This window comes from Salmo trutta, chromosome 24 (genome assembly GCF_901001165.1).
Source record: "Salmo trutta chromosome 24, fSalTru1.1, whole genome shotgun sequence".
Lineage (NCBI taxonomy): Eukaryota > Metazoa > Chordata > Actinopteri > Salmoniformes > Salmonidae > Salmo > Salmo trutta.
The window spans coordinates 32,773,343-32,791,857 of NC_042980.1; the positions used below are offsets into that span (position 1 = coordinate 32,773,343).

At 43.7% G+C, this 18,515-nt stretch overlaps 1 protein-coding gene across 1 annotated transcript; it reads right to left on the reverse strand.

Moving 5' to 3' along the window:
* Positions 1-4,329: 4,329 nt before the first annotated feature.
* LOC115161130 (atypical chemokine receptor 3-like) lies at positions 4,330-16,606 on the reverse strand. The gene is made up of 2 exons (XM_029711887.1): positions 16,427-16,606; positions 4,330-5,858 (listed from the first exon to the last, which is right to left on the reverse strand). The coding sequence occupies exon 2, from the start codon at positions 5,806-5,808 to the stop codon at positions 4,675-4,677; it is 1,134 nt and encodes a 377-aa protein (XP_029567747.1). The 5' UTR covers positions 5,809-5,858; positions 16,427-16,606; the 3' UTR covers positions 4,330-4,674.
* Between the last annotated feature and the right edge of the window lie 1,909 nt (positions 16,607-18,515).

Sequence of the window (18,515 nt, forward strand, 5' to 3'; positions counted from 1 at the left end):
GGGAAGCGAAAACACTTCTCGACACAGTGCGAGCCAAAGAAAACACATGCTCTTCAGTCAGAGTCGTGAAACAGCAGGAGTTTGTGTGTTACTGTGTGTTACTGCAGTTTAGCCCAATCAGTGTGTTTCCGGCCCTGCCTGAAGAATCAAAACCATATGAGAGTCTGAACACATGCCGTAGAACCACATGGAGGCTCTTGTCTGTTCTCTGCTAATGTTGATGCACTTTTTAAACCTTAGCGGTATCACTCTATCTAGATTTTATAGCTACAGTAAATGTTATGATTGTCATCATAATTCTGGTAGGAAAGACTATGGAATTCCATGTGGAATAGCAATAAGGCACCTCGGGGGTTTGTGGTATATGGCCAATATACCACGGCTAAGGGCTGTATCCAGGCACTCCGCATTGTGTCGTGCATAAAGAACAGTCCTTAGCCATGGTATATTGGCGATATACCACACCCCCACGGGCCTTAACGCTTATATATATGGGGCATTTGAAAAGTAATCAGACCCCTTGACTTTTTCCACATTTTATATATGAGCTCCAGAGTTCCTCTGTGAAGATGGGAGAATATTCCAGAGGGACAACCATCTCTGGAGCACTCCACCAATCAGGCCTTCATTGTAGAGTGACCAGACACAAGCCACTCCTCAGTAAAAGGCACATGACAGCCTGCTTGGAGTTTGCCAAAAGGCACCTAAAGACTCAGACCATGAGAAACAAGATTCTCTGGTGTGATGAAATAAAGATTGAACTCTTTGGCCTGAATGCCAAGCGTCACATGTGGAGGAAACCTGGCACCGTCCTTATGGTGAAGCATGGTGGTGGCAGCATCATGCTGTGGGGATGTTTTTCAGTGGCAGGGACTGGGAAACTAGTCAGAATCGAGGCAAATATTAACTGAGCAAAGTACAGAGAGATCCTTGATTAAAATCTGTTCCAATGCGCTCAGGACCTCAGACTGGGGTGAAGGTTCACCTTCCAACAGGACAACGACCCTAAGCACACAGCCAAGACAACACAGAAGTGGCTTCGGGACAAGTCTCTGAATGTCCTTGAGTGGCCCAGCCAGAGCCCGGACTTCAACCCAATCAAACATCTCTGGAGAGACCTGAAAATAGCTGTGCAGTGACGCTCTCCATCCAGCCTGACAGAGCTTGAGAGGATCTGCAGAGAAGAATGGGAGAAACTCTCCAAATACAGGTGTGCCAAGCTTGTAGCTTCATACCCAAGAAGACTCGAGGCTGTAATCACTGCCAAAGGTGCTTCAACAAAGTACTGAGTAAAGGGTCTGAATACTTATGTAAATGTGATATTTCACATATTTCAAATGTGTCAACATTTTTAAAAAAAACTATTTTTGCTTTGTCTTCATAAGGTATTGTGTGTAGATTGAGGAGGAAAAAAAACTATTTCATAAATTTTAGAATAAGGCTGTAACGTAACAAAATATGGAAAAAGTAAAGGGGTGTGAATACTTTCCGAATGCACTGTACCACACCCTCTGAAGCCTTATTGCTTAAATTTAGCTCACTTTATCCACCGGAGGTGTCCAGTCAGAGCTGCTATACTAAAGCTGTCCAGTAATGCAATAAACACTGGTTACATTTCACCATTTGTTACTTTAATTAAAAAGCTGTGATTAAAGTACTAATGCAAAGCAAAAGATCTTCAGACACAGTATTAATTGATGGTATTTAATGAGTAACAAAATCCACAGCATACAGTAAACATAAAATATCTCTATATAATATAATGGAATGCCTCTTCTTGTAGACATGCTGGTCTTTGTTTCTTTCTTTTTTTAATAATCACTGCTAGGATTGCAACCCTTACAATGTAATAGGATACATATGCATCCAATCAGATAACACGATGACTCATGACAATGTATCAAACTAAATATGTTTGCTACCACAGACAGAAATAGCATTGTACACATAAATGTTTAGGACATATCCAACTAGGGATAGGGGTTTGACATCTGTTCAATATTTGAATAGTATCATACATTTTTGTTGGATATCCGGATATTAAAAATACTTGTGTTTTTTTAACTTAAGGACTATATTCAATCAGTTCCGCTTTAGCCGACATCGGCATAGTGGTTGTTTTGGTGGTGTCTGAGGTGGAACTGGAATGCAGACTAGCAGAAAAATAAGTGAAACTTGACAAATTATCCAATGGATTATGATAATTTGCTTGTAAAAAAAGAGGGGAGATGCAAAAACATTAATTTGTGTTAATTTAATTTGCTCCATGGCAAGGCGGCCAATTGTAGGGTTGTCACTAGTTAACACAGCCACAAAGTCATGAACCCCGTCTATTTCTACATTTTCACATCTTAAAATTTGATTTTTAATCAAACTCTCACCTAAACCCTAACATTAACCACACTGCTAACCTTAGCCTAACTCTAACCTTAAATGAAGACCAAAAAGCACATTTTTGTTTTCACGAATTTGTATGGTATAGACCATTTTGACTTTGTGGCTGTTTTATCTAGTAGAAACCCAAGTTTTTGCTACAGAGAAAAGCTGTTTGGCTCTCAGATGACTTGCGAATAGGAAGAACTTTACAGCAGATGTTTCTGATTAATTAACATTGCCATGTTGGTAGGTGGTAACATTTAAATAAAACCCAACTTTGAAACAAAACATAGGCTGTAAAGAATTTGCACGTCATCCCATAAGAAAAAAGGCTTAAGACTCACAGAAACATCCAAAGTCACACATTCGGATTTGGCATTTCAAGCTCAAATGTATCATAATGTACTATGACTAAAAATATGAATTATTTACATCATTGTGCAACATAATGGGTAAGCTTTGGCCATCGTCTTTCAGCTCGAGAAATTGATTTCTACTGTTGTCGGTGTTTAAAATAGGCCTATAGATTTTTTTTCTAGCAGAAATGTATATTCACACAAGTATTCGAATACTAACATCCGTTCGGACATTTTAATATTCAAATAATCATGCTCATCTCTATATCCAACATCATAATTTGGCATGGAACACTGTGTGAGTCACATGGTTTGCACTGTGGCCCACAACATGTAGTCAGACACACACACACACACAGACACATGCACGCCCACATACAAGCTGTCTCTCGCACTCACAGACATACATTGACACACACAGGATATATCCCAATAAAAGATTCAGAATGTAGTTCCTCTTTTTCGTGTTGATAGTCTGCAGCATTTATACACATCTGTCCAGCATTGTGGCTGTGGCTGCCTACACATGGATGCAGTAAAGCTGTGTTGGGTTATTGGTCATAAAGCCCTCTCTGTCTGTGCTGTGGTGTGGTCTGTGTGCTGATGCAGCGTCCTAGATGCCATATGAAGCACACATGTCTCACTATTATCGCTAATGCTAATATTAGCCATAACGTATTGTATGGTTACAGCTATGCTATATGTGGTGATAGAGATAGAGGCTGTGTCAACACTCCTACCTAGCTTCCTTTCCTTGTCTCCTCTCCTTAAATGATCCCTGTTCTGAAAACTCAACATTTTCTGAGACAATTCCGGGACCTCTCTAGTCATTCTAGGTCAGGCGTCACCGAAGGAGGGAGATGAGGAAAGGGAGCTGTGTTCAAAGCATTATGAGATTGAAGTAAACGGCAGGACTGGTGTCACAGAGCAAGGGACTCTCATTTTCAATGAGGCAGCTTTATGAACACATAGACATTACTGAAATGGACTTCTGAATCCACAACACAATGAGTAAAAACATAGAAAATACAAAGTTGAAAAGTCGAAGCATAGCATAAATATGTACAAAAATATATCTAAAGTTAATAACAATCTCATAATGATAATATATGTACAGTATTTTAATGCCCTTCGAACTATTTTCAAAGTGGACTTTGAGGTCCCCACACCGCGTACGCACACACACACACCTCTAGCAGTTTAGAAAATAATGCAGCTATTGGATCAACTCTATATACAATCACTGCTGCAGCTCGAATACAGGCAATGCTAGGACAGACCGTTCTGTGAACTTGTGTGGCCTACCACTTCGCGGCTGAGCCGTTGTTGCTCCTAGACGTTTCCACTTCACAATAACAGCACTTACATTTTCCCGAGGCAGCTCTAGCAGGGCAGAAATTTGACTGACTTGTTGGAAAGGTGGCATCCTTGTTGGAAAGGTGGCATCCACATTGAAAGTCACTGAGCTCTTCAGTAAGGCAATTTTACTGCCAATGTTTGTCTATGGAGATTGTATGGCTGTGTGCTTGATTTTATACACCTGTCAGCAACGGTGAAGTTGAAATAGCCGAATCCACTCATTTGAAGGGGTGTCCACATACTCTTGTATATATAGTGTATCTGATTGGCCAGCGGTAGGCCTATAGGTGAACTTGATTTGATCTCCAGGACCACCGGGTAGGCAGAGTTTGTACCTTAAATGATAAAAAATGGAAACACTTCGACTACCCAGCACGCAGGGCAGCTGAATGAAGTGCACCTACCGCAAACAGTGCAAATCAATTAAGAACGCAAGGCTTTATCGTTGGGCTTTTTACAGAAATGTTTGGCGATCGACTAGGAAAGCCTTGGAGATGGACCAGTTGGTGACCACTGATCTAGACTATGTTCTAAATGTCCTTGATGTGTTTTTGAGTTCCAGAGTGTGTTCTAGAGTTCAGTCTCAGATCTGTGGTGTGTTCTCCACAGCGACGGCAGAGTACTCTGTCTCAGAAACATGGGTCTGTTCTATGAGCCTGGCCAGGCCTGTACGTGTGGAGTACTTAAAGATGAAGGCCTTCATCAGGTCGTAGCGGTAGTTCCTGTTGATGAAGTTGTAGAGGATGGGGTTAAAGCAGCAGTGGAGCAGGGACAGACACTGGGTGAGGTGCAGCGCCACGTAGAGGGCGTTCTCCAGCCCACAGCTCAGAGGAACCAGGCCCAGCAGGGAGAGGGCATCGGCCAGGAGCACCCCGTGGTAGGGGCCCCAGCAGCCGAGGAACACCACTATGTAGGCCAGGATCACCTTGCGGCTCACACGACGCTCTTGCTCCACTGCCGAGGAGGAAAAGGAGGAGGAGAGTGCTTTGGCCAGGAGGGCATAGGCCAGAGTGATGACAGGGAAGGGGATGATGAAACCAAGCAGGATGAAGCTCAGCTGGACCCCTACCATCCACTCCCTAGGGTGTTCCTCTGGGTACACCGGCCTGCACAGCACTACCTCCCCTTGTGATGACCTCAGAGCCCGCAGGAAGTACGTGTCCGGCAGGGAAGCCACCAGAGCCAGGAGCCACACCCCCATGCACACGCCGTGGCGAATCAGCTTTCGGCGCCGGCCCCCATCCTCACTGTCGGCCGGCCGCGTCACGCTCAGGTAGCGGTCGACGCTCATGCAGGCCAGGAAGAAGATGGAGCTGAAGAGGTTAACGGAGAAGAGTAGGTGGGTGAGCTTACACGCCAACTCGCTGAAGGGCCAGTGGCCGTGCTGTGCCAGGGAGCTCACCCACACGGGCAGTGTGACGCACACGCACAGGTCAGCCGCCGCCAGATGGGCGATGTAGAGGTGCGTCTCGTGGCGAGGGGAGGAGCTGGAGGTGGTGTGCTGGGCACGGATGTTGATCCAGAGGACGAGGCCGTTGGCGGCCAAACCGACCACGAAGATGAAGACGTAGAGGATGCACATGGAGTGGAGCAGGGCGCTGCGGTCGAAGGCCGTGGGACAGCCACCCATCTCCACCCGCGTCCCGTTCTCCAGGAGGCCTGTGAGGTTCAGGTCCTCCCATGTGTCGAACAGCTCATCCAGATCGAAGCTGTTCATCCTTCTGCCGTTTGCTGGGAACGATCACGCACACCTCACTGATCTGGGATCTGTAGAGACAAGAAGACAGCAGCCCATCAGTCCTGATATCAATCTGTCTGTTTGCCATGGCACAGTAAATGTTTGAACTACATTTAGAGAGCGCTGCCCTGAGTTCCTTTGACTTTTATTAACAAGATCTCAACCCATCAGTCCTGACCTCACTCCGTTCCTGGGGCAGAGCTAGATCAGAAAAGCAATTCACTTCTTAACAGAGCCCTGCATTCTACAGTATGTTATGAGATCTAATAGGCACCCAAATGAAATTAACAAAAAAAACACATAGCTTATTATACGCCACCAGATCTGAAAGAAATCTAAATGTAGTTAACTCTTAAAACAATGCTTTATTAATTCATAATAGCTCTGTTGTTTTGGGATGATTGAGGAATGACTGCCAAAGCTGTCTTTTGCCATCCAGTCAGAGGGCAGCACCAGCTATGTTGCCATTAGTCCAAAAAACACAACATTCAGATTAAATGTGAGGAAGTGGGATCTGTAACCCAAACATTATGTATTTTCTAAACTTTCCTGGCGTTCCCAGATCCAGCGTCAGTCGGGATGAGAAACCCGATGCCGCTTTAAATAATTCTCCTCCTTTTTGTGTTTGTTACAAGGGAAACATTAGCCTCTGCACCTCCAGAAAGGGAAGAGCTGTCATCGCAAGATGATCAAAGGACAGCTCGGTCATAACCACAGCTATGTGATCTGAAAACATTTGAGACTAATCATATACAGTACACACACTCACGCAAAGGGATCCTACACACTCATGCAACATGCATCATGAACACTTACACACACTGCTCAATATTTTATTACAGCACAACCTCTGACCTCTCTGTATGTCTGATTATGATTGGTCCTCTTACACTCAGGTATGATGTCTCTCTTCCCCTGACAGTCAGAACATGATGGGAGGGATGTGAGGGATTGAAGAACAAACCCTAAACATGAAAGATATAACCTCTCCTTTTCCTCCTGATTGGCACACATGTCCACATACTGAGATGTGGGGAGACATCAGAGCCGGGATATCAGTGTTTGCCACTAGCGCCGGCTGTACAACCGGTTACACACAAATTTCCAGCCGGGTACATTTTCCACTTATACTGAACAAAAATATAAACCCAATATGCAACAATTTCAAAGATTTTACTGAGTTACAGTTTATATAACGAAATCAGTCAATTGAAATAAATTCATTAGGCCCTTGTCACGCTCCTCTTTGTCTGAAGATATGGGGAAATCGCTGTCGGAAAAAGTGGACCAATACGCAGCGGGTTGCGTGCTCATCATATTTTATTTAAATGTGAACACCACGAAAAAACAAGAAACAATGACCGACAGGAACAGTTTTGCAGGCTATATACACACACAACGCAATGCAAAAACAACCAAAACACAAACCTATATATAGGACTCTCAGAGGCAACAGAAAACACCTGCCTCCAATTGAGAGTCCAACACCCAATTACTTAGACATAGAAATACAAAGAACATAGACATACAAAACATAGAACATAGAACATAAACCAAAACCCGGAAATAATAAATCAAACACACCTACAAAATTCACACTCAACCTAAACAATACAAAACAAATACCAATCTGCCACGCCCTGACCAAATTATAATACAATTACTCCCTTTGCTGGTCAGGATGTGACAGTACCCCCCCAAAAGGTGCATACCCCGAATGCACCTAGACAACAAAACAACCAAAAAATAAACCCCTAACTAGAGGGAGGGAAGGGAGGGTGGCTGCCGTCAACGACGGCACCTGTGCAACACCCCACCTATACTGGAGGTAGCTCAGGTGCGGGACGTGGACTCCGCTCCACCCTCGGCGTCGCCCACTTAGGTGGCGCCCCTGGCCGCGCCGGAGGACTGGTGGGCGACCCTGACTGCGCCCGGCGAGCAATTCTTGCTGCGCCCGACAGGCGGGTGGCCCTGGCGGCTCCAGGCTGGCGGGCGGCCCCGGCGGCTCCGGACTGGCGGCCGTCTCCGGACTGGCGGCCGTCTCCCCTGGTTCCGGACACTCTGGACGAGGCACTGTTGCCGGACACTCTGGACGAGGCACTGTTGCTGGACACTCTGGACGAGGCACTTTTGCCGAATACTCGGGCCTGGTCTGACGCACTGGAAGCCTGATGCGTGGGGCTGGTAGTGGAGGTACCAGCTTGGTGACACGCACCTCAGGGCTAGTGCGAGGAGCGGGAACAGGCTGAGTTGGACTGGGCTGACTCACTGGAAGCTTGATGCGTGGGGCTGGTACTGGACGTGCCAGCCTGGAGACACGCACCTCAAGGCTAGTGCGTGTAGCGGGAAACACTGGACCGTAGAGGCGCACTGGCGGTCTCAAGCACAGGACTGGCATCACCCCTACTGGCTGGATGCCCACTTTCCCCTTGCAGATGCAGGGCGCTGGTACTGCGCATACCGGCCTGAAAATACCCGGCCTCGCCACAGCACCCATTACTCCTAAGCACGGGACCTGTCCAGTCATATGTCGCCCAAAAACAGTACGGGGATTTGGCCTGGGTCTCAATCCTCGCCCAGCCAAACTACCTGTGTGCCCCCCCAAAAAATATTATTGGGGCTGCCTCTCGGGCTCCCTTACCAGCCGTGTTCCCCGGTCCTCACCAGACTTCCTCCGCTGCTTGGTCTTTTTGTGGTGGGTAGTTCTGTCACGCTCCTCTTCGTCTGAAGATATGGAGAAATCGCTGTCGGAAAAAGTGGACCAATACGCAGTGGGTTGCGTGCTCATCATATTTTATTTAAATGTGAACACCACGAAAAAACCAAGACACAATGACCGACAGGAACAGTTTTGCAGGCTATATACAACACAATGCAAAAACAACTACCCACAAACTACAACCAAAACACAAACCTATATATAGGACTCTCAATCAGAGGCAACAGAAAACACCTGCCTCCAATTGAGAGTCCAACACCCAATTACTTAGACATAGAAATACATAGAACTAGAATGAACCTAGACATACAAAACATAGAACATAAACCAAAACCCGGAAATAATAAATCAAACACACCTACAAAATTCACACTCAACCTAAACAATACAAAACAAATACCCATCTGCCACGTCCTGACCAAATTATAATACAATTACTCCCTTTGCTGGTCAGGACGTGACAGCCCTAGTATATGGATTTCACATGACTGGGCAGGGGTTCAGCCATGGGTGGGCCTGGGAGGGCATAGGCCCAACCACTTGGCAGCCAGGCCCACCCACTGGGGAGCCATAATTGTGGAAATGCATATCTTGCTATAAAATACTTTAATCTCAAGAGAGGACAGGTTAATTGTTAAAAAAAGGTTTATGTTTTCTTACCTAGAAAATAGTCCTGATCATATAAGCCTAGAAGATATCCCCCAAAAAAACAATACACTGAATGAATACCTTTTCAGGATCCTGGCTGGCTACTTTTTCTATTTGGCTAGCTACTCCATGTGCTTCTGGAAAACACTGTGTTGCCGGGGGGTTTAACTACTTTAGACCCGGTCCAGCCATGGTCAAAGACAGTCAGCGCCGCTGGGCGACACAGCGTGTTAAAGTGCATTGAAACGTGACCGCTTAGAGCAGCTGGGTGTGTGAGAGCTGTGTGATAGTGTGTGACTGCAGAATACCACGTTGCCCACTCCAAGCTGTCTGCGATATCTGTGACTGAGTGTGTTAGTGCATGTACCTGGAGCAGTGGCCAATAGACATGTGTGTGTTGTGTTAGGGCTGTCTGTGGTTTCAGCTCATTCTTTCAACGATCATGGCGCTATTCAATTGATAGCCCCTTTCATTGCTATTTGGCACTTGACCCCTTCACCTCTGGCACACAACATCAAATCAAATCATTTGTATTGGTCACATACACATGGTTAGCAGGTGTTATTGCGAGTGTAGCGAAATGCTTGTGTTTCTAGTTCCGACAGCGCAGTAATATCTAACATGTAATCTAACAATTCCACAACTACCAAATACACACAAATCTAAGTAAATTAATGGAATAAGAACATATACATATAAATATATGGATGAGCAATGACAGAGCAGCATAGGCAAGATGCAATAGATGGTATAAAATATAGTATATACATATGAGATGGGTGATGCACGATATGTAAACATTATTAAAGTGACCTTATTAAAGTGACTAGTGATCCAGTTATTAAAGTGGCCAATGATTTCAAGTCTGTATGTAGGCAGCAGCCTCTCTGTGTTAGTGATGGCTGTTTAACAGGCTGATGGCCTTGAGATAGAAGCTGTTTTTCAGTCTCTTGGTTCCAGCTTTGATGCACCTGTACTGACCTCGCCTTCTGGATGGTAGCGGGGGGAACAGGCAGTGGCTCGGCTGGATGTTGTCCTTGATGATCTTTTTGGCCTTCCTGTGACATCGAGTGCTGTAGGTGTCCTGGAGGGCAGGTAGTTTGCTCCCGGTGATGCGTTGTGCAGATTGCACCACCCTCTGGAGAGCCTTGCAGTTGTGGGTGGTGCAGTTGCCGTACCAGGTGGTGATACAGCCCGATAGGATGCTCTCAACTGTACATCTGTAAAAATTTGTGAGGGTTTTCGGTGACAAACCAAATTTCCTCAGCCTCCCGAGGTTGAAGAGGCGCTATAGCGCCTTCTTCACCACACTGTCTGTGCGGGTAGACCATTTCAGTTTGTCCGTGATGTGTGCGCCGAGGAACTTAAAACTTTCCACCTTCTCCACTGCTGTCCCGTTGATATGGATAGGGGGGTGCTCCCTCTGGTGTTTCCTTAAGTCCACGATAATCTCCTTTGTTTTGTTGACGTTGAGTGAGAGGTTGTTTTCCTGACACCACACTCCGAGTGCCCTCACCTCCTACCTGTAGGCCGTCTCGTCATTGTTGGTAATCAAGCCTACTACTGTTGTGTCATCTGCAAACTTGATGATTGAGTTGGTGGTGTGCATGGCCACGCAGGCATGGGTGAACAGGGAGTACAGGAGGGGCTGAGCACGCACCGTTGTGGGGCCCCAGTATTGAGGATCAGTGAAGTGGAGATGTTGTTTCCGGCCCGTCAGGAAGTCCAGGACCCAATTGCACAGGGCAGGGTTGAGACCCAGGGCCTCAAGCTTAATGAGGAGCTTGGAGGGTACTATGGTGTTGAATGTTGAGCTATAATCAATGAAGAGCATTCTTACATAGGTATTGCTCTTGTCCAGATGGGATATGCCAGTGTACAGTGTGATGGCGATTGCATCATTTGTGGACCTATTGGGGCGGTAAGCAAATTGAAGTGGGTCTAGGGTGACAGGTAGGGTGGAGGTGATATGATCCTTGACTAGTCTCTCAAAGCACTTCATGATGACAGAGGTGAGTGCTACAGGGCAATAGTCATTTAGTTCAGTTACCTTTGCTTTCTTGGGTATAGGAAAAATGGTGGCCATCTTGAAGCATGTGGGGACAGCAGACTGGGATAGTGAGAGATTGAATATGTCCGTAAACACACCAGCCAGCTAGTCTGCGCATGCTCGGAGGACGCGGCTTGGGATGTCGTCTGGGCAGGCAGCCTTGCAAGGGTTGACACGTTTAAATGTCTTACTCACGTCGGCCACAGAAGGAGAGCCTACAGTTCTTGGTAGCGGTCTGCGTCGGTGGCACTGTATTATCCTCAAAGCGGGCAAAGAAGGTGTTTAGTTTGTCTGGAAGCGAGACGTCGGTGTCCGTAACTTCTTGCCCTTTACTACAGTAGTTTTGTCATTCTCCCTAATAGCAGCAGCTGCACACTTTTATCTTGCTCTTTCTCCTTCCTCCCCCTGTCATCTGGCCCCCAAAGCAAAAGGGGAATATTCAGATCACAAACCTTTAGTTTCATCACACTCCAAACACCCAATGAGGCTGAGCTGGTTACAACATAGATAGACTACCTACCATGAGAGCTAGCAGGGCCTAAAATTAACACCTGCCACATGCGGGTAGATTTTAGCACTGGCAGGTAAGATGTCTGTCAGGGCTTCACATTGCGAGCATTTCACTAACATTATTTTGTGAATAAAAATTGTCACGTGTGATCACATGTATAGTCAAGTAGGATCACATTTATAGTTAAAGAAATGCTGCAGTAGCCGTTTTGTTTCATAGCTGGTAAATGAATCGCACTACAACTGCCTGGCTGGCAGCTGTGAACATGTGAAGAGCTGATTGAAAGATTTTAGAAGCGCTGTGCACAGGCATAACAGTTGGTCTAATTTACTTGAAACAAAAGTCTACAGAAGTGAGATTGAGTCCTTGTGTTTCTTGGCTATTTACATTGTTTTGTTGACAAGCTAGTTTGTTTTTCTATGTTTGAGATTCAACTGCTATGGATGAGAAGACAATGCCTCTAGTCTAGTCAGACTCGATCTCACAAGTGCAAACATGACTCAAATCGCACTACCACGGTAACCTCCCGCAGTTAAGGGGGCAGGTGAACATGTTGGTCTCATCTGTGCTTTTTTTAAATATATATTATTTCACCTTTATTTAACCAGGTAGGCCAGTTGAGAACAAGTTCTCATTTACAACTGCGACCTGGCCAAGATAAAGCAAAGCAGTGCGACAAAAACAACAACACAGAGTTACACATTACACAAATATATTTTATATGATATTTTGGTAAAAAAGTTTTTTTTTAAATGAAATTAAACAATATACCACATTACTTCTTACTAGTAACACAGTTCTTGTTCTAGAAACATTACAAAGCATGATCATCAGTTTGTGTTTCATTTGTGTAATCTTAGCCGGAAAACAATATTTTGACTGGTAAAAAATCTGAGTGACTGGTAGATTTGTAAATCGTTTCACACTACTATATACCAAAGTCCTGGGCTAACAGACGAACACACATGCAACCAACATTCTATCTCTACCAAGCGACCAATGTTATAAGCATTATGGCATTTATTAACCTATTTCCTCTTGCTTCTAGACTTCGATTTCCAACAGCGATGGTTTGTATAAACCTTCCTGTCTGCTTGTCAGACCTCGGAAACAATGTTTCGATTTTGAAATATATTGCCCCTGTACAGAGAATGCTGTGCATGGACGAGACATTCACTTTTCTGATCTATGCGAAATCATGCAACACTATTATTATAATGGTTTGCTAGCATATATCCAATTAAATATCAATAGAAAAGCTATGAAAACTGATGACAATTGAGCGTTTTCTGCCCGTTCAGCTGTTTGTGGAGCAGTTGGCTATAAAATGAGAAGACGCCAGCCTGCATAGCAACCGTTTTTGTTAACCATAGCAACCAATGTTTTTGCATGGACAAAAGTATTATTTTATTAGGTTTTTATCCTCAGATGGAAGGATGAAATCATATACCATTCCTTTGTGAGGAACACATCCCAGGGATCACGAGCATCTGCAAATTAAGTGCAGCTTTTGAAATTGGACGGAATATTTTGATTTTGTGATTGGACAGAGAACATGTGTTCTTGACCCCATTTCACACTGGCTACTTTGGCACCGTGTTTCTGGGCTAAGGCTGGTGCTATCCCACATTAGAATGTGCAAGTGTGAACACTTGCATTAGCCACGGACTAAAATCTCCCTTAGTCCAGGGCTGATGAGGCTCTTAGTCCTGGGCTAAGGTGCTATGTGAACGTGCCCCTTGTGACTAGGGGAATGGAAGCTTGTGTGCAACAGCGAGCAGTAATTGAATGAAAGCCTCAATGTTTTTTTCTTGTTCAAACATTTCTAACCCACCACAAAACACCAGAAAATGGCCAAAAGGAGTTGAACCAGTTCACCTGCTTTTACATTTGACTAACAGACGTTCAATGCTTCTTTAGATGTTTTCTTTTAAGGGTTAGCGTCATCATATTAAAACGAGACTTCAGTTCACATAACAGAATGTTACGAATTTGCAAAACGTACAGTATGTAACAAATTTGAGAAACATACAATGTTATAAATTTGCATACCATGCTACGAATTCTAGCAAGGTGGCTAACGTTAAGGTTAGTGTTAAATTTAGGGGTTGTCCGTGATGAGAGTTGAACTTGCAACCTTTGAGATGCTAGACGTTTGCGTTATACAGCTACCCATACAATCCGACCAACCATCCTACTTTTGTTTTTGCCTTAAATAACCATCTGTTTTAAATAACCATACCAAACGTAACATATCATCAGGGTTGGGTAGGTTACTTTCTAAATGTAATCCGTTAGTTACTAGTTACCTGTCCAAAATTGTAATCAGTAACGTAACTTTAGGATTACCCAAACTCAGTAACTTAATCTGATTCCGTTAATTTTAGATTACTTTCCCCTTAAGAGGCATTATAAGTTTTGATAAACTGAGGGATGGGCCTGGAGAAATGTAACCACTCTCAAATTAATAGTCAGAACTATGGATGCGAGGACTGACCATCCCTGATACAAATATTTTTATTAACCATATGAGGCAAAAGTGTTTGTTTACATTTACAAAGTTTACAAACATTGGAGAAAAACAAGCTTATATTTTGGGTTGTCATGGAGTGTGACAGTTGAACTAAACTCATGAGGCATTTATAAGTTATATTCTTCAGTAATCAATGGATGGATATATATATATATATCCATTGATTACTGAAGAATATAATTTATACATGCCTCATGAGTTTATATCTATCCATCCAAAAATGGATGAAAGCAACTACATGCTTAGAGGCAATCAAAAGTGTGCGAGTTTGAGCTTGTGTCCATTAGGCCTATGGATGTATTTTATCAGTGTAACCGATGTGAAATTGCTGGTTAGTTAGCGGTGGTGCGCCCTAATAGCGTTTCAATCAGTGACGTCACTCGCTCTGAGACTTGAAGTAGGGTTTCCCTTGCAACGCGGCTTTTGTGGCGCGATGGGTAACAATGCTTCGTGGGTGTCAGTAGTTGATGTGTGCAAGGGTCCCTGGTTCGAGCCTAGGTTGGGGCGAAGAGGGACGGAACCTACACTCTTACATCAGCATGAATTAGATTGAGCAATAAAAGCCCCACTTTAATTCCATAGGCTTGGATCCGAACTATGCAGCTGTTGCAAGAGCGCATTTTTCACTGGCTGTCCACTGGTTTCAAAAACCATGATTGATAGGCAGTTTAAACTTCTTAAATTCAACGACTATTGGTTTCAAATACACATTTAGATTTGTGAACAGCCATCCACAACAACCACAGTCCATAAAGCGCAAATAGCTGAATGAGAGCGCAGCAATGATTTACATCAATGAGCTATGTAGATATCAGTAATAAGTGATATCCGTATCGCCGTAGACTACACCTCTACTGTCATCCTTACCTCCAAGAGTTTATTCAAGTCGGATAATCTTTGGATGCCGACAGCAGTCACATCATTGGAAGACATAGCTTGGACTGTAGCCTACAAAAAGCCTATTCCTGCTATTTTCCCCATTGATCAAACACACATTGATCACACATTGATCAAACACACAAGTCAGAGACCACATTCAGATTTTTTCCAATGCTGATTTGAATGTCATTAAGAAAACAGAAGTGTCAAATATTTTTTTTTCTTCTCGCAACCATCCTTTCTGAATGTAAAAGTAATCCTCGAAGTAATAATCTAGTTTTTCAAAAGTATCTGTAATCTGATTACAATATTTTTGTTGGTAACGTACCGGATTACAGTTCTTTTTTTTGCTGTAATTTTTGTAATCCCTTAGATGTAATCCGTTACTCCCCAATCATGCATATCATACTAAAGGGAGTGTCTCGGATTTAAGTACAGAATAATTCAAATGCACTGAGACCAGTTTGCAAAATGAGTGACAGTTTTAAATGAATCATTAACTGCATGAAATAAATAATAATCTTCAGAAATTACTTTGACAAAGCAAAAAAAAATATTGGGCTTTAAAATGATTTGGGAAATGTTGCGGTTGAGTGGATTAAAATCTTCTTAGAAGTCAGAGGTTGCACAGAGGGCCAATTTTTGCACTTTATAAAGTCTCTTCATATTATAAATCTGATTTATAGAATTGTCCATGTATTGTCAATATTAACGGGAACTTCACATTTAATATGACAGGCTATATTGCAATATTGGTGCACAATTTCTACAAAATAAAATATGAATGGGTCGCAAAAGGGACTCATTTCGTGGAACGACACCTTTACACACGACCTGAAGCCTATCTATCTGAGTGCACATTCAATTCCGTCCCATTGTAATCAGGTTTACATCTGCCGTGACAACAAACCACATTCCTTATCAAATGCCAGCGGACTCAGTGTAGTAAACTGGCGGCGCTCATTGAATGGGCACAGCTAATCCGCGCGCCCCGCTGCGAAAGAGGATGTCTCTATCTATGACTAGAATGACTTGAGAAGTTTCAGAGGCCAGTAGTCACATTAGGCTAATATGTTACACAAAACTCCGCTGCAATAATACACCATTAGCCTAACAAATACAGTGTTTGCTGAAACATAAGTGTTTCTGGAACCGACATTATAGGACTGCAGCTCTTTGGTCCGCAGCCTCTTGTTATGGAGATGCTCCTGTCAATTGGTTAGCAAAATAAACTAAAATGTATGTAAAATGCCTTACTTGTAATTGAGAGAAAAAATCCCTTATTTGTGGCCTCTTCGAAGAAATGGCACAGTGTCTAGTGCGAAGTGATGTCCAGTTATGTTATGCTTTGTCCGAGATGGGGAGATGGTGGTTGTGAGCTCTCCGCTATCTGGCTTTGACTGAGTGGGTGAGTGTCCCGTCTCCTCCCAGCGATAGTGAACCTGGCCTCATACCTCCCACTGCACTTGTTAATATACTGCGTAGTGAGTGATACGCCTTCCAAGGCAAGTCCCACAACACATTCATTGTTTCTTACAAGAGTGGAAAAGGCGTCGGATTTCCTTCCACTTTACATCCCACAAACAATTGCCCAAGAGACTGAAACACGTTTGTGCTTTGTACACAGCTGGATTTTTGGTGTGCAGAGACTGCCAAAGTGAGACGCTAATAGCAGTCATATATCATCTGAGATATGTTTATGATAGAAATCTATACTTTTTTTGTGCACATTCCTCATTTCAATGTATAGCAACTAGACTAATTTTGTCATTTTCATTCTTGTGGTTTGGGTGATAGACCCATCTAACTTCATATAACATGTATTGCATTTGCCAATTCAAGCTTGTGGTTGTACCCTATACCATGAATTCTGTATTTAAAATGTGTTATTCAATCGTGAGTATGAAAATATGTATTGTTCCCTTCCACACAAATAAAGTTCACAGCCCACACCCGTCTTCTCTCAGTTCCTCTCAACTGTTAGTGACTATTTATGAAACTGAGGTCAACAACATAAAGCTACCCATAGACTCACACCCACAGCCCTCCACTCACTCAGAGCAACCACAAAACCGGCTCAACCCAGCGCCTCCAGACATGTGAGACCAAAAACACCCAATATGATTAAAATATGTACCAACTGAAAAAAAAATGTATGGCAATTATAAACTGTCTATTACTTTGACGTCTGTCTGACATCCTGATGACAATGTCAAATGCAGTGGATGTGGTATAGTCAAGAAACACAAGGCAAAATCATGTGCAAACATAACAAAAAACGTTGTTAGAGCCAGAGTTAGAGCCCAGAGTCAGAGCCAGAGTCAGAGCCAGAGTCAGAGCCAGAGTCAGAGCCAGAGCCAGAGCCCAGAGTTAGAGCCCAGAGTTAGAGCCCAGAGTTAGAGCCCAGAGTTAGAGCCCAGAGTTAGAGCCCAGAGTTAGAGCCCAGAGTTAGAGACCAGAGTTAGAGACCAGAGTTAGAGACCAGAGTTAGAGCCCAGAGTTGGAGCCAGAGTTGGAGCCAGAGTCCGAGCCAGAGTCCGAGCCAGAGTCCGAGCCAGAGTCGGAGCCAGAGTCCGAGCCAGAGTCCGAGCCAGAGTTAGAGCCGTGTCTCAGTCTAAGCCCGGGTACCTGTTTGTTTGCCTGCGGGCTGGAAAGGTTTGTTTATTTCTTAACTGGCGTACAAGACATTCTCTCTCAGTTTGGGTTTACTTATATACTGTTTCAACATAAGCTGTTTTTATCTGCAATCTTGTAGTTTATTAATGATCAACAGTGGACAGGGTGGTCACTGTAAACTACCCTCATATGGCACTGAGAGAGAGTTACAGTAGAGGGGGCTGATAGAAGAGTGCAGTAGAGGAAGCTGAAAGAGTTAAATTAAAGGATCGGTGTCCCAACCAGGGGACGGTTAAGCTAATGTAGACTAATGTGATTAGCATGAGGTTGTAAGTAACGCACATTTTCCAGGACATAGACATATCAGATATGGGCAGAAAGCTTAAATTCTTGTTAATCTAACTGCACTATCCAATTTATAGTAGCTATTACAGTGAAAGAATACCATGCTATTGTTTGAGGAGAGTGCACAATTATAAACTTAAATGTATTAATAAACCAATTGGGCAAATTTGGCAGTCTTGATACAACATTTTGAACAGATATGCAACGGTTCATTGGATCAGTGTAAAACTTTGCACATACACTGCTGCAATCTAGTGGCCAAAATCTAAATTGGACCTGGGTTGGAATAATACATGGCTTTCTCTTGCATTTCAAAGATGATGGTACAAAAAACAATCTTTTACCAGTTCTAATGTGTTATATTCTCCTAATTTAATTTCACATT